General features: G+C 36.2%; 1 protein-coding gene across 5 annotated transcripts in view; it reads left to right on the forward strand.

Moving 5' to 3' along the window:
• Cog6 (conserved oligomeric Golgi complex subunit 6) overlaps window positions 1-23,895 on the forward strand; it is a 209,964-nt gene that overhangs the window by 4,309 nt on the left and 181,760 nt on the right. For 4 of the 5 annotated variants that reach the window (XM_089248666.1, XM_089248668.1, XM_089248670.1 and 1 more), the window contains exon 2: window positions 19,701-19,844. The exons of the other annotated variant lie outside the window; for it this stretch is intronic. In XM_089248666.1, coding sequence (XP_089104792.1) covers window positions 19,701-19,844 — 144 coding nt within the window. The remainder of the gene's footprint in view (window positions 1-19,700; window positions 19,845-23,895) is intronic. 5 annotated transcript variants of the gene reach the window in all.

Below are 23,895 nucleotides of genomic sequence, written 5' to 3' on the forward strand. Positions count from 1 at the left end.
CAGAAGACCCTGATTGGAATATTTATGGATCAATAAACAATAGTAGGGCCCAGCTTTGTGAGCCGTTATTATTGTCATCTTGATGCACCTGAACCACAAATGATTGAATCAGATAGAAAATGTGATTTTTTTTTTATAACATCCCTGTTGTTAATAATATTTCACTAAGCAGGTTCAAAGCCCTAGCAGATGAAGGAGACAGTATAATCCAGTTGAAGCAGGCAGGCACAGAGAGAATAAAGCTTTCCTAAGTGACTAAGTTCTGAAGGGTATCTAAAGTCTATGCCTACAAGATTTAAGATGATTGTTAATAGCTTGTTGTATCTTTAAAAATCAAGTATGCCATGCATTTATTCGATGTAGAGCAGCAAATGGTGTGCCGTTTCTTTAAAAATACAGTTATTTAGTATAGGCTATGGCTAATATATGTAAAAATAGCTACATGCCAGCATTAAGTGTATCACATATATTTTAAACTGCGTTTTCCTAGGTTTGCGTGAGATCCGCACCAACTCGAAAATGTTTGTTGGCATAATACACAAAGTACCAAAGGAAACCACCATGAAGGAAAATAAACTAAAGATCATAAAAGAATGGGAATGAAAGAGAAGAAAAATAATTCAAGTTAGACTTGAACAATCCATCTAGATCATATCGGTTAACTTTAACATTTCTAATAAAATATATCCAGGGGTATGGCCCCAAGGAAAATTTGGGTCCGTTTTCCAGACTTTTGACAAAATTCTGGATCTGAAAAGAACCCTTCACAAAATACAAATTTAAAATTTCATTTCTTTGGTATGAAATTAACTAGATTGTATCACATCCTTCAAAATTACTTCCCCCCCCCCCCCCTTACAAAATTAAGAATTTTCATAAAAACAGGACCACATGAAAAAAGTTTGGACAAACCCCTGATATCTCTACGTATATTAACTGCGTGTATTGAATTGTAATCAGAGTATGAAAAAATTATTTTTTAAAATAAAAGTAAAAAAATTGGATTTGTTAAAAAATTTAAATCTGATTTTTTTTTAAATGTAAATTAACTGACTGCTAAACAACTCTTGTTAATCATTAAGAATGCATATTTTCATATCATCTACCAATTTTTTTCACCTAATATCTCAGATTTGATTCAGCATTAATGAACAAACTACAAATGACCAAAGCAAACAATATGGGTACTAAATTTGTGTTTTTGTATTATGAAAGGTTATTGAGCTCGAATTAACTTCATTAACTCACCAAAACTCTAAAATCAGAAAAATGAAAACTGCGTGTTGGGAGAAAGGAAATTTTTGTGCTAAAAAGGAAAGATGGAAAGATTGCAAAGGATGGAAATGAAATTATTAGTATTGTAGAAGAATTTTATAAAATACTATATACAAACATAAAGTAAGGGATTCGAACGGAGGAGAAGGAGCAGGAAGAAAAGAAAATGGAGCAGAATTTGTTCAAGTAGCACCTGTTCTAAAAGAAGTCTACAAGATGCATGAAGAAAGGGAAATGCACAGGTTAAAATGGGATTTCAATAGACATTGTTAAAGAAGTAGGAGAAGAATTTGCCAATATGTTAGCTACTTTGTTCACAAATTGGCTCACAAAATCAGATGTGTCTGAAGATTGGAATAACGCAGTGATGGTTCTTTACAAAAAGGGCAAAAAAGAGGAAATCTTCACCAAAGTGCTGACAGGCTTGAGTTGACATTGGATGAAGCCCAACCAAAAGACTAAGCAGGCTTTCGAAGTGGATTTAGTACAATGTAAACTGAAGAGCCAAAAAAACTGGTTCAGGCATGCGTATGCAAATAAAGAGATATGGAACCAATCAGAGTACGGCGCTGCGGTCGGCAACGTCTATATAACGCAACAGGTGTCTGGCATAGTTGTTATATCGGTTACTGCTGCTACAATTGCAGGTTATCGAGATTTAAGTGAGTTTGAACGTGGTGTTATAGTCGGTGCATGAAAGATGGGACATAGCATCTCCGAGATAGCGATGAAATTTGGATTTTCACGCACGACCATTTCACTAGTGTACCGAGAATATCGGGAATCCGGTAAAAAATTAAATCTACAACATCGCTGCTGCTGGAAAAAGATCATGTAAGAACGGGACCAGCGACGACTGACGAGAATCATTAAACGTGACAGACGTGCAACCCTTCCGCAAATTGCTGCAGATTTCAATGCTGGGCCATCAACAAGTGTCAGCGTGCAAACCATTCAACGAAACATTGATATGAACTTTCGGAGCCGAAGGCCCACTCGTGTACCCTTGATGACTGCACGACACAAAGCTTTACGCCTCGCCTGGGCCCGACAACACCGACATTGGACTGTTGAGGACTGGAAACATGTTGCCTGGTCTGACAAGTCTTGGTTCCAATTGCTTCGAGCTGATGGACGTGTACGGGTATGGAGACAACCTCATGAATCTATGGACCCTACATGTCAACAGAGGACTGTTCAAGCTGGTGGAGGCTCTGTGATGGTATGGGGCGTGTGCAGTTGGCGTGATATGGGACCCCTGATACGTCTAGATACGACTCTGACAGGTGACAGGTACGTAAGCATCCTGTCTGATCACCTGCACCCATTCATGTCCATTGTGCATTCCGACGGACTTGGACAATTTCAGCAGGACAATGCAGGGTTGTTTGGTTTAAACCACGTTGGTTTAAACCTTGGTTTTAACCAAGTGGTTTTTTTCAAAAAATCCAATAAAAGTTGCCTAAATATCATTTTTTTCCTTGAAAAATATCATATTGGTTCATTATTAGCCAAAATGTTTCATTTTTACCACATTTTATATCCTTGGGGTACATTCTGATGGTATATCTTTAAATGACATAAGATTTTATAAGTGGTTTTTTTCAAAAAGTCTCATAAAAGTGGCCAGAATATATATAGATTTTTCATATGAAGTATCTTAGTCATTTAAAGTTATATATAAAAGCCAAAATTTCTCATTCTTACAACATTTTTTAACCTTTGGCTACATTCTGATGCTCTATCTTAAGCAAATTCATGAATAAGGAGTGCATCACACATCTAAATGTAGTGGTGTATTTTATCTCACAGGGTTTCTTTTTCTCTTCACAAAGAAGCAGCTACAGTAGTGACACCATCATGCTAGGGGCAGGTGGTCCTATAATCCAATAAAGACACCAGCTGTCCTTAAAGGACAAAGACTAGTGTACTAGTAGTTACATTACCTCACATTTTCATTTTCTTTCCCATAAGAAGTAGCACATCTCCTACTGTATATCTCCCAGTCTTAATATTCAATAGTTGTTTTTTTTATACTTTCACACACACACACTGTTAAGCCCAGTTAATCAAGGTTCTACTGTATAGTAGTAACATATTTATGAAAAATAATCAGCTATATACAGGGTGATTATAATTTAAGTTTTGATTCCAAAACTATACAATAAGTACTGATCGGAATGACTTGAAAATTTGCATGGATACTCCTGAAGCAATGGAAGCTTCTATCGCAAAAGAAAAACATGCAAAATGTGCAAGTAGATGATGCTGTACTTGGCCAGCAGTATAATCTATTTTGTGCAACCACATCATTTCGGCACTTCCACAGCATGTGTGTGGATAGAACTTCTATCAAGATGCACATTGCAATACCAGCAAAGCAGCTGCTGAAGACCCATTTTGACAGGATGCACCTTAACCCTTGCAACTTCTGGCTGTGGGGGCACCTCAAAATGTTATAAACAGTGGTCAGATTGCAAACTTTGGTGAATTGCAATCTCCAGCACCCCCAAAGCAGAATGTTTTGCGATGTTCTGCAACGAGCCCTCAGCTGACTGAAAATGTTCTGCTGTAAAAATTCACATATACATAATAGCGCTTTTCTACACTTTTCTTAAAATTCTTCCAGATTGTTCTGCGACATATGTCGCACATTTCGGCATATTCTGCTTTGGGGTCCAGCCCATTCCCTATATGTTATAAGTTCCTCAGGAATATTAACGGGGGGGGGGGGACGCGTTTGGTTTAATAAAGCTGAATTGCAAGCACATCCACATTATGACCATGGCATACTCTGATTCTGCTGTTGAACAAGAATTTTTGTGCTTTCAACCTCATAGCCAGAACACGCGGTGGACAACATATTTAACATTTCTTAAGTAAGTTGTAGTTATTTGTTCAATTACTTCGTTTTTTGTGATATTTCCATGAATTATGAAATCGTGAAATTATATAATTATATAAGGGTTTCATAGCTGGATCGGTCCTCGGCGGCGAGCGTCTGAAGTACCTCGGCGGCCTTACGTCGGAGAGAGGTAGCGAGGTGGAAGGCCTTAAGCATTCAGTCCCATCCGTTTGCAGAAGCGATCATCTCGAACTGGGTCCTGTAGATCGACCACGATGTCCTGCCGTCATACGTCGAGGGCTTGATGTTCAGCCGGTTAACGTCAGCTATAGCTGGCAAGAGAAGGTGGGCATCCGCAGAAGATGTTGGCTCTTGGATTTTCTTCTCCAGCATTCACCTGTTCAGTGATGGAATTCATTTCTTGAGAGAGTTCTTCTTTTACTCCAGCAATGGCCATGGCGATGTCTCCGTTCACAGTGGCCACATCCCCTCTAATTTCAGCGATGGACGAGTTGACGACGGTGACATCCCCTTTAACTTTGGCGATGGAGGATTTGACGATGGCAACATACTCTTTGACATCGGCCATAGAGGAGTTGACGGCAGCGATGGATGAGTTTATCTTGTTCGCAATGCCCATTTTCATCTGGCTCATCACAGACATCAATTGATTCAGCTGTTCTCGCATCTCATCCATGTCCATTCTTCTCGTCTTCATGCAAGTCTTGAATTATCCTACTTCTGACACCAAATTTTTCCGGATAATTTCCCACAAGACTTCAAGATTGCAAAACAAGAAGCGGTTCGACGGACAAACACAGATTTATTTACAGAACAGCAATTTACACGTATTTACAGGCTAATCAGAGAGCTAACCACTTTCTCGCAAAGTTTAAACACAACTGACTGAATCTCCTTGTGCCTGCCATCTTGTGAGCACCACGGTATTTATAATCCCGCAGAAACTTCGAGAAAAAGAACATTGCACAAGATTCTATTTACAGTTTCCTAGTCGGCAGTGCCACAGTATGGAGGGGTTGAGCCAATGTCTGAAGGGGCGGGACTTTCTAGATTTTTCTCTATACGCCCTGCCAGTTCTCCACCAATCACATGTCTCCGCGCTGGACCAAAACCAGTATCAACTGATTTTGACATTTTGAGAGCCATCACATGATTGCGATAAAGACTTGCGCCATCTATCGTTCATAATTCGTAACAATATTAATTATAATTTGCAAATTTGAATTTTTCAACATAAGAGTCTAGAACATATAAAATATAGTTTTATGGTTTATTTATCTAAGCTACTCATTACCTGTGTTCAATTTGCTAAATGGAATAGAGCTGCTTATTCAAAATATGTATGATAAGGCATCAGAGTGGTTTTTGACCCCAGAAACTAACTCAGTATTAAAACTATCAAAATCTTACTGTCAATGATGTCAAATAGTTTTTGTTAACTTAATAGATATGTTAAATAACAAAACATTTACTTTTATTTAGATTAAAGGGTTTTATATTCAGAATTATAATTACTGATTAAAAAATATATATTTTGATATTTTAAATTTCCTGATCTGCCCAAAATTTTATTCCATATAAAAATTCTCATGCAGCATCTGTTAATGCACTAATTAAACTCATTTATTTTCACCTAAAAATTTCTTAGATCAGGGTGTATAAATTCACAGAGCTTTAAAGAGTATTTTCAACAAAAACGAAGCAAGCATTTGTTTTGCACGTTTGAATACAGCTTCAATTGGAAAACCATTGCATTATAAATGCTAGTAAATGTACCATATCATAGTGCAAAAGTAAGAATAAATCAAGTTTGACATATACAAGCTAGCATTGCCAAATTAAATGACATTTTAGTCCTACAATTTAGTATTTTGATCGCTAGATATATTTCAATGTTATGCGTAATAAGAGTAGCGTTTTAAGTATCAGTGGTTATCTAGATAATTTAATAATAACAGAAATCAACATTACATATATGATGTAATCAACTTTTTTAAACACTTATCTGTTGTAAAAAGAGTACAGCAGATGGTTTATATCAATGCAAACATATATAATGCTATGGCCTCCATAGCCATCACTATCAGATGAAGTGGGAGAGTTCCAACATCCAGCCCAATATAATATAATAATAATAACAGAAAAGGGGACTTAAGCCATTTAAATGTACAAAACAAGCTCTTTCCCCTCCATCAATACTCCTTCATTTTATGGCCACTTACTTAAAGGGCCCTACACACGCTCAGTTATACCTGCGCAGTTATGCCTGTACAGGCCAACTGTGCAGGCATAACTGAGCGTGTGTAGGGGCCGTCAGTTGACCTGCACAACATTAACTGAAGGGAATGGTTTTTCGATTCGGTATAACTGTACAGTTATGCCTGCGCAGGTATAACTGAGCGTGTGTATGGGCCATCAGGTATAACTGCGCAGTTATTTTTTCCCGCTTTCTTGTATTCGCCCTTCTTTCTTCCCTCTTCTTTTTTACTGATAATGTAATAGAACAATAGCCGCTGTGGTGGTCGAGTGGTCATAGTGACGGACTCGCATCGCGGGGACCCGGGTTCGAGCCCCACCGTTGCCACAGTGGTGGTCGGCTGAAGTTGGTTTTCTGTGGTTCCAAACTTTGAGGCGCAAATGCGAGCCGATCTCCCCGTTAAAAAGTCGCTCCACAGGGAGCAACAGACCTACAAACAGTAAAAAAAAAAATAATAAATAAAAAAAAATAAAAATAAAAAAAAATAAAAAATAAATAAATAATAGAACAATAATAACTGAATAACTTGTTTTCGAGAGGGATTCCATTTAATTAGAAGAAATTTTTCTAATGGCACAATTTTCACGATATTTTCTTACAATTTCATATCGAATAAAAAAATCGAAATAAAATTTTAGAAATATTTCAATCATTGTTAAAATTCGCAATTTTGTTTCTGAAATCACTCTTTTCAATAAATTTTCCCGAAATTATGCACCGAAACACACAAACTCTATATTCAAATAATGTGCTATGACTATTAATTGTTTATTGATTATTTAGAGAGGAGGTCTCTAACCAGGGTTCTTGGAGATTTTAGGGGCCCCGTGACATCAGATTATTTTAGTATTCTTTCACATGTACTTCCTTTAGAAATCAAGATTCCTAGAAATCAAGCAGGTGTTTATACGAGTCAGTTGATGTTTGCAATTGTTTGCAATTTCAAACACAGAATTCCCACTCCTTTCTTGACCGAAAACCAGCAAGCATCAATAGGACAAAAATCACTGTTATTTATAATTTTCTTTTACATTTCTTTTACATTTAATGAATCTCATTGAATTTGTTTTTTTGGACATCTCGTCAGATTGCAACGAATTTCAACTTTCAACTCAAACATTGAAAGAAAAAAATTCAGATGAAATTACACTAGTTAAAAACGTAAGAAAACAATTGAAAAATTCTTTGAGAGAGAGATACGATTGATAATATAATTATATCATTGAGTAATACTATTGATACACATACTATGCTTAATAATAAGTCAATTTCTAATTGAGTTGAATTAATCGTAAGAGGTCGCGTGTAAATGCAGTTTTCTTTCAAGGAAAAACCCTACATAAGTTACCATAACAATTTTCAAGTCAAAAATTTTTTTTTTTTTAAATCGACGCTATCGCGAGAAAAAATGCTATCATACGAGCATGTATCCTCTATCTGTATATTCAGAGGAGAAATGATGCTTGTTTTCGAAGATACAGTCGATGCTCGTTATGACAACTTCACATTATAGCGATCATTCACGTTATAGCGACAAAGACTGGTAGGGTCCCAAATGTTTTATGTTTTACTTATATAACGACCGTCCCAATCAGGCCCGACCACAACCCCAAGTCTCCCCCTCGCTACGACCTTGCTCCAAATATAACGTCCATTCTCGATGGGACGAAGGGGTCGTTATATTGGGGCGTCTATTGTAATACCAAAATTTCTCTTTTATTCCCTATATGTATTGCCATAATCACTGTAGATATGGATAGCATCTTATATATAAATGTGAAAGTATGTATGTATGTATGTATGCATGCTCTTTATACAAATCTACAGTTTCAGATCGATCGTCGCCAGATTTTGCATATATACCAAACAGTTCCAGGATTGAACCGTAGGTTACTTTAAAAGTTCGTCAGAGCTGGGCAAATGCCCGAAATGGGTGAAAAACTGTCGGGCAACAATGGTTTTGGGGCCTCAACAATTGCTTTCGGAAAGTTTACTTTGGTTACCGTGGTTTCCAACAATGGGTTTTGAGACGTGAATATATGCCTTTACAATGGTTTGTCACACCTTTAATTCTGTTATTATAACAGTTTATTCCTTTATAACGGTTTGTTGCTTATCCAATCCTCCCGGTAACTGAAGAAAACCCGGAAAGCGCCGGGTATTTCTGCTAGCCTATATACAGGGTGTCCTGTAAGTGATAATGCGGCCTTTATCTGATCCACCCATCGTATAGGTATAGTTTCAATTTAAAAAATGCTTAAGGCGTTTGAATAATATTCGCTGCAATAGCTGGACGTATGACATTGCTGACAAAACTAGGATTAAAAATGTTCAACGGCAACTGATGAACTCAATGCTTGCCTCAAATCATCAGCACTCTGGCACGAAGTTAAATAATTATCATTATCCACCAACATGCGAGTTCAACTGCAAAATGACTCAGCACTTCTATCATTTTCACATCAGTTGACCAACCAGTAGACCCAAACACTGGACCGATTACGTTCCCAGATGGATTTTTCCAGTTGTTAAACTCAGTTCAAGAACTTGCAGACGAAGTCTTCCCAAACATTTAACAAAATGACCAAAACCATGAGTGGCTTTTTGAGAGCGATTCTGGCACCGAAAAATGACAGTGTGAACAAGATCAACGAAAAAATCTTAAAAATTATTCCTGGAGACTCCACATCTTACAAATCGGTTGACACTGTCACAGACATTTAGTTCTGTATCCTGCAGAATTTCTGAACTCCTTTGGATATTCCGAGTGTGCCACCACACAATTTGACCCTCAAAGTCGGAGCACCTATAATGCTTTTAAGAAATTTGGAGACACAGAGACTCTGCAATGGCAACAGACTCTGCGTGAAGAAATTGCACAATTGCATTATTGAAGCATCGATTTTAACTGGATGTGAAAAAAGAAGTCTTCATTCCGCGTATCCCAATTATCACCGAAGAAATGCAGTTCACTTTCAAGCGATTACAGTTCCTGATTCGTTTAACTTTTGCCATGACAATCAACAAAGCGCAAGGCCAGTCGTTAGCAGTGACAGGTATCAACTTAATTGAGCCCTGTTTTTCACACAGACACCTTTTCGTCACCTGTTCGCGTGTTGGTAATAGCAAAAATTTGTACATCTACACACCAGATGGAAAAAGAAAAAATATTGTGTATCCACAAGCGATTGCCTGAAGATTTTAATTAAAATATTTAAAAAGAAAAGTAATTTTTTCTTACTTGATACAGAAATTTTTTTGATTAAGAAATAATTAATAAGCTATACGTATATAAATTTTTTACGGGGCGGGCAACGTCGCCGGGTATCAGCTAGTTCTTGATAAGCATGAGTAGGCCGTAGTGCCTTTTACTTAAGTCATGAAAATTGGTCATTATGAGAGGTTTTAGTAACACCAAAATACATTATTGTACTTATGGTGTAGATTCAACAAACATCTTCCATTACAGCATGCTTCCTCGTGCGTCGCTTGTCTTGGGCGTCACCCCCCTGCCCCTCCCAACCCACATCCTGCCGCAGGGCACAGAGGCTATTCTCTTTGCCGAGCCGCCACTATAGTGAATTTTTTAACGTGGGAAAAAAGAATGATTGGAATCATCTCGGGCTCTGAAACCAGAATCCTTATCCCAATCCCATCTTTGTGGGGGTTGGGGGGAAAGGGCTCGAATAATGGCAATATTCATTAGTAAAACCATCCCCCGGGGATGCAAGACCTCAGATGGTGTGGAGATCTGTGACAGTAGGCTTTACCGATCAATTTACAGTTACAATACATCTGGAATGTACAGCGCACATTCAAAGGGAGAAAAAAACACTTTAGCTCTGATGAAACAAGTACGAATTTCTGTGTGCAATATTAGTTTTCCTTTCTTTTTTTTTTTGCCCAAGGCCCATATTTACAAAGGCTTCCTTGGTAAAATGGTCTGAGTTTTCGAAAACTGATGTTTTCCTCTCGTCTCCCCCATCACCCCCTTGTGTCCATTCATAGCCTGGATAGTCCTACTTTGGGAAACACCGATTTTGACACTCCACCAGAGTTTAGTTCAGAGTTCAGTTTAGTTTTCACGACTCGAGGTTTATAATGACGAGTGATCTTCGAAACGGGCAGCGCGGATGTTTGGAAGAATTCATTGAAATGTATAGGAATAAGAAATGCTTGTGGCAGGTGAAAACTGAAGATTACCATAACAAAATTAAGAAAGATGATAGTTATGAGAGATTGGTGTGGAAAATGAGAGAAATAGATCCTCTAGCGAACAGAGACAGTGTTGTTAAAAAAATAAACAGTTTGCGAAGCAATTTCCGAAAGGAATTGAAAAAAAAAGCTTTGAGTAGGTATCTTGATCCATTCTGAGAAAATTATGCCAATCTTTTGGTGCAAATCTCAATTCCTGTAATAATTTTACGTGCGAATATTGTTGCCTTTTTTTAACCAATCTTTGTACCACGTTACCCGTTTTTTTTCTTTTTTTTGAGTTAATAACTTTCAGTGCCATAACCAATCCAACTATACCCAAAGCATCATCTGTGGAAATCATACTAGAAAATTCCGAACTTTATAGACTATGAAAAAATCCGAACTGATCAAAAGGCCGCTAAGACAGAGATCGAAGAATGAAAATATCCCCACGGATTGCCTAGAACCGGTTCCACAAGCTTTGCCTGCACAGGTATAAATGAATTGTGTGGATGCATCGAACCGTTCAGTTATGCCTGTACAGGTATAACTGTGCAGGCATAACTGAACGTGTGTAGGCCCCTTAAGGGGCCCCTCTAAAGATTGTGTAATAGCCACTCCATATTCTTTTCTCTCTCTCCCCTATAATACCGAAACCTATCTCTTCATCATTGTATTGCCACCTGCAGGCAATTGACTTTACAGCTTTATTTAATCTATTTTACTCATCCCTTCCTGGGAATATGTGCCTTTTCTGACTTTCTTGCTTCCTCTATTCTTTTTTTTTTGTACAAACCCCCCACTGAAAAAACGTCTTCCTCTTATATGCTGCCAAAGATCGTAGGGGGTGAACCTCTGGGGCATAGCCGGAAATTTTGTTCGGGGGGGGGGGACCAGACCCTTAAGTCCCCCCCCCCTCGCTACGCCCTTGGTGAACCTTGACCAATGATGCCAATATTAATACTAATTTGTACCTAGGTAATCCTCATCACCCAATGGAAGGATCTTTCTTTGAAGCTGGACTGCCAATTAGAAATAGGGAGTTGGTACCCCTCAAAACTTTCCGTTTTGGAATCTTTGAAAAATTAAGAGGAGATTGATTAGTGCAAGCTAGGAATCAAGTTGAGAAAAAGATGTAGTTAGATTTTTGTTTTTAGACATTGTAATCGATTCCCATCAGGAGCGGCGATCATCCGTGACAAAAGGGATGGAGGAAAGGTAGGAAAGAAATTCTTACCACATTTTAAGTAAATTATGGAGGTTTAATTAAAACCTAAATTATGAGGAATTAACAGGGGGCAGAGATGGCGAAATTAGGTATAAAGAGTAATTAAAAGAGAGTTATTCCAACAAGTTAAAATGATTATAATTGAACATATAGTATTCTGTCTATGTATTTATGCAGATTTTGGTATCGTGGAAATGGTTTTTTTTAATTGACTTTTTATTTGTTTAAATATAACTCGCTCTTTTTATATTATCATTTGATTAAATGCTATTGAAATTTAGCTGATTCTTTCTTTTCATGAGTCATCATTTTATTCTAAATGTATATTGGACCACTAGGAGCCTGGGTTAATCTAGATAATTACATATATATATATACTAGCTGATACCCGGCGACGGTGCCCGCCCCGTAAAAAATGCATATATGTATAGCTTATTAATTATTTGTTAATCAAAATATTTCTGCATTAAGTAAGAAAAAATTACTTTCATTTTTAAATATTTTAATTAAAAACTTCAAGCAATTGCTTGTGGATACACAATATTTTTGTTTGTCCATCTGGTGTGTAGATGTACAAACTTTTAGGATTACCAACTTTGATCTTGAATCTCTATGCCAAATAAAAACCAATTCTGTGATATTCAACTCATTTTTTCCTCTTGGATGTTGTACGTTGTCATCTGGTATAAATTACCACTGATCTAAAATTTCGTCCTTGTCACTGTCACACTCACAACAAACAGAGCATCTGAGAAGTTATGAATCAAAAAAAGATATGTATATCCTCTCTTCTTCAGTGCATAACATACTAAGACGACATGCAAGCACTTTAAAAATGGTGTTCCTTCAAGACTACTTTTGCACTGTGCAAAATAACAAGGTCCAATGTAATTAAGTCAAGAGGAACCAGGTAGTTTCACTGCACTGTCCATTTCCAGAGCTTTGTAAACATTGCTTATGCCTCCACATGTCCTACAAATACAGAAGACAACTGAATGCTATTAGGTAACATCAGAATCTCAAAAACGATAATAGGCTAGTACATATCCAACTGCTTTGTTATGTATGTGAACTATTGTTTCGCACAAAATATGTACCACAATTATGAATCATCAATGTGAGTTACAGTACAATGAATAGTCAAAAAGCACATGAAGTAGTAAATATAGATGTACTTTATTATGGAACTAGCTGATATCCGGCAACGTTACTCGCCCTGTAAAAAATTTACATATATATAGCTTATTATTTCTTAACCAAAAAAACTTCTGCATCAAATAAAAAAAAATTACTTTTATTTTTAAATATTTCAATTAAAACTTCAGGCAATTGCTTGTGGATACACAATATTTTTGTTTCTTCATCTGGTGTGTAGATGTAAAAATTTTTGGGATTACCAACTCGCGACGTAAAGCTCTCCGTGTGAAAAACAGGACTCAAGTAGGTTGATACCTGCCACTGCTAACGACTGGCCTTGCGCTTTGTTGATTGTCATGGTAAAAGCTAAACGAATCGGGAACTAATCGCTTGAAAGTGAATGGCATTTCTTCAGTGATAATTGGGGTATGTGGAATGAAGAAGTCTTCTCCTCCATCACATCCAGTTAGAATCGTTGCTTCAATTATGTAATTGTGCAATTTCTTCATGCAGAGTCTGTTGCCATTGCAGAGTATTGGTGTCTCAAAATTTCTTAAAATCATTATAGGTGCTCCGACTTTGAGGGTCAAGTTGTGTGGTGGCACACCCGGAATATCCGAAGAGTTCAGAAATTCTGCAGGATATAGAACTGTCTGCGCTGTGTCTGTGACAGTGTCAACCGATTTGTAAGATGTGGAGTCTCCTGGAATAATTTTTATGATTTTTTCGTTGATCTTGTTCACATTGTCATTTTTCGGTGTCAGAATCACTCTCTCACAAAGCCACTCATGGTTTCAGTGATTTTGTTGAATGTTTGGGAAGACTTTGTCTGCAAGTTCTTGAACTGAATTTAACAACTGGCAAAATCCATTTGGGAACATAATCAGTCCAGTGCTTGAGTCTACGGGAATTCTTCCATTGCAAGTTTCATCAACTGATGTGAAAATGATAGCAGTGCTGAGTCATTTTGCAGTTGAACTCGCATGTTGGTGGATAATGATAACTTTTTAACTTCGTACCAGAGTGTTAACTTTGTGCCAGAGTTTTTTAAATTGAAACTATACCTATACGATGGGCGGTTGATAAGATAAAGGCCGCATTATCACTTACAGAACACCCTGTATATAAGCTAGCTGAAATACCTGCCGCTTCCCGGGTTTTCTTCAATTACTGGGAGGATTGGATAAGCGACAAACCGTTATAAAGGAATAAACTGTTATAATAACAGAATTAAAGGTGTGACAAACCATTGTAAAGGCATATATTCACGTCTCAAAACCCATTGTTGGAAACCATGGTAACCAAAGTAAACGTTCCGAAAGCAATTGTTGAGGCCCCAAAACCATTGTTGCACGACAGTTTTTCGCCCATTTCGGGCATTTGCCCAGCTCTGACGATACCCGGTGACGTTGCCCGCCCCGTAAAAAATTAATATATGTATAGCTTATAAATTATTTCTTAATCAAAAAAATTTCTGCATCAAGTAAGAAAAAATTACTTTTATTTTTAAATATTTTAATTAAAATCTTCAAGCAATCGCTTGTGGATACACAATATTTTTTCTTTTCCCATCTGGTGTGTAGATGTACAAATTTTTGCTATTACCAACACGCGAACAGGTGACGAAAAGGTGTCCGTGTGAAAAACAGGGCTCAAGTAAGTTGATACCTGCCACTGCTAAGGACTGGCCTTGCGCTTTGTTGATTGTCATGGCAAAAGCTAAACGAACCGAGAACTGTAATCGCTTGAAAGTAAATGGCATTTCTTCGGTGATAATTGGGATACGTGGAATGAAGACTTCTTTTTCTTTGTCACATTCAGTTAGAATCATTGCTTCAATGATGCAATTGTGCAATTTCTTCACGCAGAGTCTGGTGCCATCGCAGAGTCTCGGTGTGTCCAAATTTCTTAAAGACATTATAGGTGCTCCGACTTTGAGGGTCAAATTGTGTGGTGGCACACCCGGAATATCCAAAGGAGTTCAGAAATTCTGCAGGATACAGAACTAAATGTCTGTGACATTGTCAAACGATTTGTAAGATGTGGAATCTCCTGGAATAATTTTAGGATTTTTTCGTTGATCTTGTTCACACTGTCATTTTTCGGTGCCAGAATCGCTCTCAGAAAGCCACTCATGGTTTTGGTCATTTTGTTGAATGTTTGGGAAGCTTTGTCTGCAAGTTCTTGAACTGAGTTTAACAACTGGAAAAATCCATCTGGGAACGTAATCGGTCCAATGCTTGGGTCTACTGGTTGGTCAACTAATGTGAAAATGATAGCAGTGCTGAGTCATTTTGCAGTTGAACTCGCATGTTGGTGGATAATGATAATTTTTTAACTTCGTGCCAGAGTGTTGATGATTTGAGGCAAGCATTGAGTTCATCAGTTGGCGTTGAACATTTTTATTCCCAGTTTTGTCAGCGTAGTTGTTAGCGACGTCATACGTCCAGCTTGTGCAGCGAATATTATTCAAATGCCTTTTAAGCATTTTTTAAATTGAAACTATACCTATACGATGGGCGGTTGATGAGATAAAGGTCGCATTTGCACTTACAGGACACCCTGTATATAGGCAAGCAAAAATATCTGTAGCTTCCCGGGTTTTCTTCAATTACTGGGAGGATTGGAAAAGTTACAAACCACTATATAAGAATGAACTGTTATAATGGCAGTATTAAAGATGTGACAAACCATTGTAAAGACATATACATGTCTGAAACGCATTGTTGGGAACCACGGTAACCAAAATAAACGTTCCGAAAGTGATTGTTGAGGCCCCAAAACCATTGTTGCCCTACAGTTTTTCGCCCATTTGGGGCATTTGCCCAGCTCTGACGAACTTTTAAAGTAGCCTACGGTTCAATCCCGGTCCTGTTTGGTATATATGCAAAATCTGGCGACGATCGGTGTAAAACTGTAGATTTGTATAAAATACATACATACATACTTTCACATTTATATATAACACTAGCTGATACCCGGCGACGTTGCCCGCTCCGTAAAAAATTTATATACATATAGCTTATTAATTATTTCTTAATCAAAAAAATTTCTGCATCAAGTAAGGAAAAATTACTTTTATTTTTAAATATTTTAATTAAAATCTTCAAGCAATCGCTTGTGGATACACAATATTTTTTCTTTTTCCATCTGGTGTGTAGATGTACAAATTTTTGGGATTACCAACACGCGAACAGGTGACGAAAAGGTGTCCGTGTGAAAAACAGGGCTCAAGTAAGTTGATACCTGCCACTGCTAACGACTGGCCTTGCGCTTTGTTGATTGTCATGGCAAAAGTTAAACGAATCGGGAACTGTAATCGCTTTAAAGTGAATGGCATTTCTTCGGTGATAATTGGGATACGTGAAATGAAGACCTTTTTCTTTGTCACATCCAGTTAGAATCGTTGCTTCAATGATGCAATTGTGCAATTTCTTCACGCAGAGTCTGGTGCCGTTGCAGAGTCTCGGTGTGTCCAAATTTCTTAAAAGCATTATAGGTGCTCCGACTTTGAGGGTCAAATTGTGTGGTGGCACACCCGGAATATCCAAAGGAGTTCAGAAATTCTGCAGGATACAGAACTAAATGTCTGTGCCGTGTCTGTGACAGTGTCAACCGATTTAGTGCCCGAGTGGCTCGTCTTTAAGATGCTCGTCTACCATCGTGAAGGTTGTTGTCAGAGTCCCGGGTTCGAACCCAAGGGAGGATATCGATAAGATATTTTCCCTAACAAACTCGAGGCGACCACCGATAGACAGCGCCTTCACTTCCAACCCATCTCACTAATGGCAGTAAATTGCAATATAGCAATATGGCCAGAGTTGGTGTTTGGTGAAGTAGTAGTATTGTCAACCGATTTGTAAGATGTGGAGTCTCCTGGAATAATTTTTAGGATTTTTTCGTTGATCTTGTTCACACTGTCATTTTTCGGTGCCAGAATCGCTCTCAGAAAGCCACTCATGGTTTTGGTCATTTTGTTGAATGTTTGGGAAGACTTTGTCTGCAAGTTCTTGAACTGAGTTTAACAACTGACAAAATCCATTTGGGAACGTAATCGGTCCAGTGCTTGTGTCTACTGGTTGGTCAACTGATGTGAAAATGATAGCAGTGCTGAGTCATTTTGCAGTTGAACTCGCATGTTGGTGGATAATGATAATTTTTTAGCTTCGTGCCACAATGTTGATGATTTGAGGCAAGCATTGAGTTCATCAACTGACGTTGAACATTTTTATTCTCGGTTTTGTCGTCGTAGTTGTTGTTAGTGACGTCATATGTCCAGCTTGTGCAGCGAATATTATTCAAACGCCTTTTAAGCATTTTTTAAATTGGAACTATACCTATACGATGGGCGGTCGATGAGATAAAGGCCGCATTAGCACTTACAGGATACCCTGTATACAGGCCAGCAAAAATACCCGGTGCTCTTCCCGGGTTTTCTTCAATTACTGGGAGGATTGGAAAAGTGACAAACCGTTATAAAGGAATAAACTGTTATAATAATAGAATTAAAGGTGTGGCAAACCATTGTAAAGGCATATATTCACGTCTGAAACGCATTGTTGGAAACCACGGTAACCAAAGTAATCGTTCCGAAAGTAATTGTTGAGGCCCCAAAACCATTGTTGCCCGACAGTTTTTCGCCCATTTCGGGCATTTGCCCAGCTCTGACGAACTTTTAAAGTAGCCTACGGTTCAATCCCGGACCTGTTTGGTATATATGCAAAATCTGGCGACGATCGGTCTAAAACTGTAGATTTGTATAAAGAGCATACATACATACATACATACTTTCACATTTATATATAAGATTCTTCCAGTGGTTCGATATAACAATAAGCAGTTGAAGAAATTTTGGAAGGTCAAGAATCATCTTGAATCAAAGAATGCCAAATCGTTCCATAGTTTTCCCTTCATTGTTCATGTTATGCTTTATTCAAATTTTATAAGAAAAAAAGCGTATATATTGTCCAAAATAATTCTGTTGAGAGTAGAAAATTATTTTAGAATCATATTTTTTAAATATTTATTCTTTGTATAACATAGCCACTTTAAACGTTACATGCAATTAACGTGGGCATTTCCAATGGGAATTTTTATATCGAAAAGCAATATTTGAGGTTTTTGACAAAGGTTTTTGACATGACAGTCTAAACTGCGGTTTAAACCGGTTTAAACTGTCTTAAACTGCCATGTGTCAAAAACCTGCCAACCCTGGTTTTGCTGAATTGGTTCTAGTTTTTGAGTTCTTGTCATTATACAAATCACATTGTTGAGAGAACAGTGTTTATGTATTACCATTGAAATTTAATTTTCATTTTATCTCAAAAACTACAGCCAACCTTACAAAACTAATACCAGATTCTGAATCAGCTCCCCAAAATCACCCTGAAATTAATGAAATATATTTCGCGGTGATTTGTTACATAGCACACAGTTTCAATCGGACAAAACTAATGCTAGATTCAGAATCAGCAGTCTCAGTATACCCGAAAACAATTTAAATTTCTTTAAGAACATGAAATTTTTTTTTGTTCAGCAGTGTGTTACTATTATGGCGTAGAATTCAAGTCTTTATGCAAAAATAAATTTTCTTTTTTTTATTGGGGGGGGGGGGAACCCTACTGTGCTATTGTAATAAATTACAAATATTCAGTTCAGTTATATCTAAGTTTAGCTCTATATTTTCCTGCAATTTTTTTCCCATGCATAAAATCTAGAAACTTCTTTTAATCACAAACTTTACTATATATGAATAACATAAATATCATACTAGGGTACTTTTACTTCAATATCAGTGTAGTTAATACAAAGGAAACACAAAATTTAAATTTTGTGATGTAAATCAATGTTATTTTTTTAAATCAAGCGGTATGAATCATGATTTTAATCTGCTTATCCTGAGTGCAATTGTGAAAAAAACCTATAATTTTGGTTGAGAATTTTTAGGGCAGTAAGTCTTAAGCTCTTATCATTCCTGGCTCCCTTATGCTATTCAAAGTCTATATGCTGCTCCCCAGAATAGTATGACGAAGAATCTTTTCAAAAGCACTGAACCGGCACATATCAATATCAACTGTTTATTATTATGCTCTGCTGATGCCCCTAGAAATGGTGACACACATTCTGAGAACCACTGGTTTGTAGGGAGTCAGTTTTTAACCTTTATTTCATGTCTCAAGTATTTCCAGGGAATCACTGTTTCATATCCTGCAAAAAGTAAAAAAATTTGCCAAATTAGGACAAGATAGAAAATTTTCCAAAAAAGAAATTACTCGCATTTATTTTCAGGATCACACTTAAGCCTTAGGAATGGACACTTTTTGCGGTTCAGTGCGTTCATGCAAACTTTGTAACAAAAACCCAATCAATCATTCACTGTATTTTTCGATAGCTGGAGCTTATGAAAATAATGTAACAAAGAAAAGAAAGCATCAAAACATCAACAGCACAATGATGAAGATGAAATAGCAAGTAATAAGGTATGGAAAGATGTATGTGCCACATCAATGACCAATCACTGTGTTGGCATAATCAGATATTTGGCAACAAAAAGGTTATCTGTTTGTAATATAGTTTGTACTAGGAGTCCTTTGAGCCTCTGATGAAAATGGGAGTTCAACCAGGATAAATTTGAATTGCAGTTCCATGTAGTATATCTTCATCCTTGCATTTTTTCTCAGTAAACTTACTTATAATTTTAATTTATTAATTTTTCCTCTCCCTGGTTTGCATATTAATAGGAAACATTAGATGCATTGAAAGTGCTGTCTACTACATTTATAGAAAATAGTCTTAGGAATCGACGTAATCTGCGGAGTGATATTGAGAAAAGAAGCTTACAAATCAATGAAGAATTTCTTCAGTCATTTACTAAAGTCAAGCAAGTAATTATGCTTATTTTTATCAGACTTATTTAGTGTTTCGTAGTTCAGCTTATGTGAATGCTTAAAGTAGGGATGGGACGAATATTCTGCTGCTATTTGGTATTCGTCCCTTCTGCCGAATATTTGGTTTGTCTAAATAATGCTTAGGTATTCAACCAAATATCCGTGTAAATCTAATTACATGAAACTAATTTTAAAAAATTATTGTAATAGGAATTTTTTCCATAAATTTGGAATTTACTGATTATATTTTATTGTGTAGTATCCCTTTCTGTGGAAAAGGTTATGACGGGGGAATTTCTCGGAGAGGAAAAACACATGAAACTGAATATAGAATCCTAATGCAATAAAAGGTGGAAGTGAGCATGCATTACACAAATCACTAACTGAAAGATGTATCTAGACAAGATACATATTGAACTACTGAAAGGGAACTACATCTAGAGAGGGGAAATAAGAAAATAAGTCATGATTTTTATAATACATTACTAGTTGAGAGTAAATAATGGTTGATATTTTCTTAATTAGATTTAAAATTGATAAGTGTTACAAAAAATTGATTCCATTAGATATTAAAATACAATATATCATTTTTAAATTTTATTGTCAGTATCATTGCAATATAAATCGTTCAATTACCAGTTTTTCATATTTATTTACATAGCATAATTAAAATTATATATCAATCATTTGATATTACCAATAATTTTATTTTTAATTAAAAACACCAATTCAATTGTGATGATATTTGGCCGCCGAATATTTCTTATTCAGCTAAAAAATTAGCTGAATATTCAGTTATTTGACCAAATCATTTTTCGTCCCATCCCTAGCTTTAAGCATGCAATTTGTCTAGAAATTAATTACCTTTTTGGTGAGACAATATACTAGGGGAAAAACAATATCTGTAGACCCAAAATTAGAAAAAGGAACCAAGGCTGGACACGTTTCAAAACTGTATGAAGTTCCTTCATCAGATTTTTTTTCAATTTGGCTCTTTGTCTGGAACAGCAAGTCACTTCCGCTATGAAGAGTATTTTCACTGTCTTCCAATTTTTTCTTTGCTTCTGATTAAGGAACTTCATACAGTTCCGAAATGCATCTAGCCGTGGTTCCTTTTTCCAATTTTGGGTCTACACGTTTTTTCCCTAGCATAATGCAATTAGTGAACGCAATTTTCCTCACTGACTATACAATATTTCTAAACAACCATTATCAGGGCTTGACAAATCCCAGGCGCTAGGCCACCATTGTGACTGGGACATTGGTATTGGCGCCTAAAATTTTTTACACATAATTGTGAAATGGGAATCTGAGGATGACACAAAATTTTCTAATTTCATTGCATGTTCTAGTCAGTGAATCCCTAAAAGTGGAAAAAAAAAAATTCAGAAAAAATCATGCTTGGCACTTGAATATTTTTTGATTTATTAAGTCCTTACCATTACTGTGTAATGCATCTGTTCTAATAGACCTATTATTTGATTGACCAAAAAATGGAACGGAACCACATTTTTTATCTGAAGTAATTGAATTCAGAACCAGACAGCTTTGTCATTGAATAATTATTTTTTGCAAACTGACCTTATAGCAGCATTTGATAAATCAGGGAAAAATTCAAGCACCAGCAAAGTTTATTAAATTTTGCAACTGACTGTACAATTTTCAAAAAAAAAAGTTTTTTTTCTTATAAAAACCTATTTTTTTTTGTTTGTATCCCAATATTTTTACCATCTTAAAATGTGCACCCTGTTACGCTAATTTGCATAGCTGCGAAGTCTCCCGAATTTTAGCTTCATCTTTCGACCTCCCAAAAAGTTCTTAAATCTCCAGAATTTTTACTAAAATAACAAAAAAAATCCCTAATTGTCCCTAAAAATTCCTTACTTTATTTCAAAAAAAATTCCTGATTCTGAAAACAATCCCTAAGGAATTTCTTGTGGGGCAAAAGGTCTTTTGCCTGTTTTTTCCCCTTTTGAAATGGCATCGTACGTTGTAAATGGGGGAAGACTGGGAAATTCCTTTTTTGAGGAAGTTTTACAAATCCTCTGATGGTAACAAGAAAAGTTGTTTGTCTTATCATGCAGGGAAATAGTCCTGGATAATAATTGAAGATTATAATGATGCGCATGTGGTCAAAACTTCTTTGTTGAAGTTACGTACGTGCGATAGCAAAACATGAATACTGATAAGCAAAAAATATTTAATCAATTTTAAATATACTTATTCGCTGATGAATTTACTTTCATCAAATGTCCCAGAAAGAAAGACTTTTTCTCTTTTGTACAAGTTGTGTTATGGGCATTAACATCAGTCATGGTGGAAAGACTGACATCACCCATTGAAATCAAAAAACATCAAGCATTTGTCACAAAAAGTCAGTGTTCTTCAAAAATTGACATTTTCCTGATGATTTTGGGGTCATTCGCGCATGTTTGTTCATATTGTTTCTGATTGAACACAATATATATATATTTTTATATCACCATTGGAGTTTTCGCCTCCAATTTCACTTGTTTTTTGCTTGGGGATTTTATTCCCTAGGGTTTAATTTCCATGTGTGTAAAATCCCTATTTTATTTGAAAAATCCCTTTTGTATTTATTAGGGAGTGGTTTTAGTATAAAAGATATGTCCGCACGAAAATCTCCCAAATTTTCATTTTCAAAAGTTGGCAGCTATGCTTTAATGCTTGATCAACAATTCTGGATTTGACTTTTAAAAAATGAGTTAAAACTCATGTTAAATGTCTTTAGTCCCAGATGTTTCACTGTTGAATGCCTATTCTGTTTCACTTAGGGTTTCGAAATTCCTCACATTTTGGAGCCATATGGAACAGAAAATCATTTTCAGAGAATTCGGGAAATCACTTATTTACTGTGGAACCCTGTTTATAAGACTAATTTAACTACTTTTTCATTAGTAAGGTTTGGCCTCAATTATTATCTATACTTTTTAATGTTAAAATATTTCATTTATGTGCCACATAGTTTTAACTACACGACGTTTTAACTCCAACTCATCCCAAATTTTTGCAAAAGTGTCATTTCACTTAATTAATGTATAACTTACGTATGGGATTTTTTTTGAAATGTCACTTAACATATCGTGTAGCTCAGGGTTTTCAAACTGTGTGCCCCAAACCAAACCTTTGTCAGAGTCGCCATGAATCATTCTTTCACTAAAGTGGGCGTGTTGCTTCAGACCCTTTTCCAGTTATGCACATTTTCATCCCGTACTGATTTTCATCTGCTTGACGAATGCTTAAAAAACAGGGTGTTATATCAGGGCTGTATATAATGTATATTTCCGGGAATCCTGTTTTCTTCACACTTGTGGCCTCTCTACTTACAATAATTGCAAGTAATTCACAATTATTGCAAAATAGCCTGTCATTGTGATGCGGACAGGAAAGTCATATTAATTGAAGAAATCGGAAAAGACAGTAACCTGCTATGTGTTTTCTAGGAGAATATCTATCAAACTCTTTCTATTTAAAATGTAATGTTTCTTTTCAGATCTTATCTCCTGTTCATCTGTGTTGTTCCCCAAACAGTCATAAAATGGAAGACCAAACAGAATTTTTTTTTCAGTCTCTTTGTATAGTTCTCTCAGTATTAGGATTTAGTAGGCACGAGGTACAGTTTTTAGAATTGGAAACTAGAAGCCCTATCCCCCTTCTCTCACCTCCCATATATTTTTCTTTCTTTTTTTCAAGCAATGCCAAAGAAAATTAATTTTTCAATGAATATTTCCCATTTTGATGATTTTTTTTATTCCATTGCAAATATTACTGTGTTTCAACACTATTTTTTTTCGAATTCTTGGGATTTTGGTAACTGGAAATTGTAAAAAATTCCATACAATGGGCCGGAATTCCCGTCCAGAAACTCTAGTTACGCCATTATCATAAATAATTGGTTTTTTTCCTATCTATATTAACATCAAGTGAAATTTGCATTAAAAAATAAAAATTTTCATCAGTCATTTGAATTTTTAATGAAAAAAAATTAGGCAAAAATTTTGAAACTTTAAAAGTTTAATAAGTCAAA

Source organism: Pholcus phalangioides, unplaced genomic scaffold, assembly GCF_987345545.1.
Source record: "Pholcus phalangioides strain wild (caught in Gottingen) unplaced genomic scaffold, Ppha-v1.0 ptg000020l_1, whole genome shotgun sequence".
Taxonomy (NCBI): domain Eukaryota; kingdom Metazoa; phylum Arthropoda; class Arachnida; order Araneae; family Pholcidae; genus Pholcus; species Pholcus phalangioides.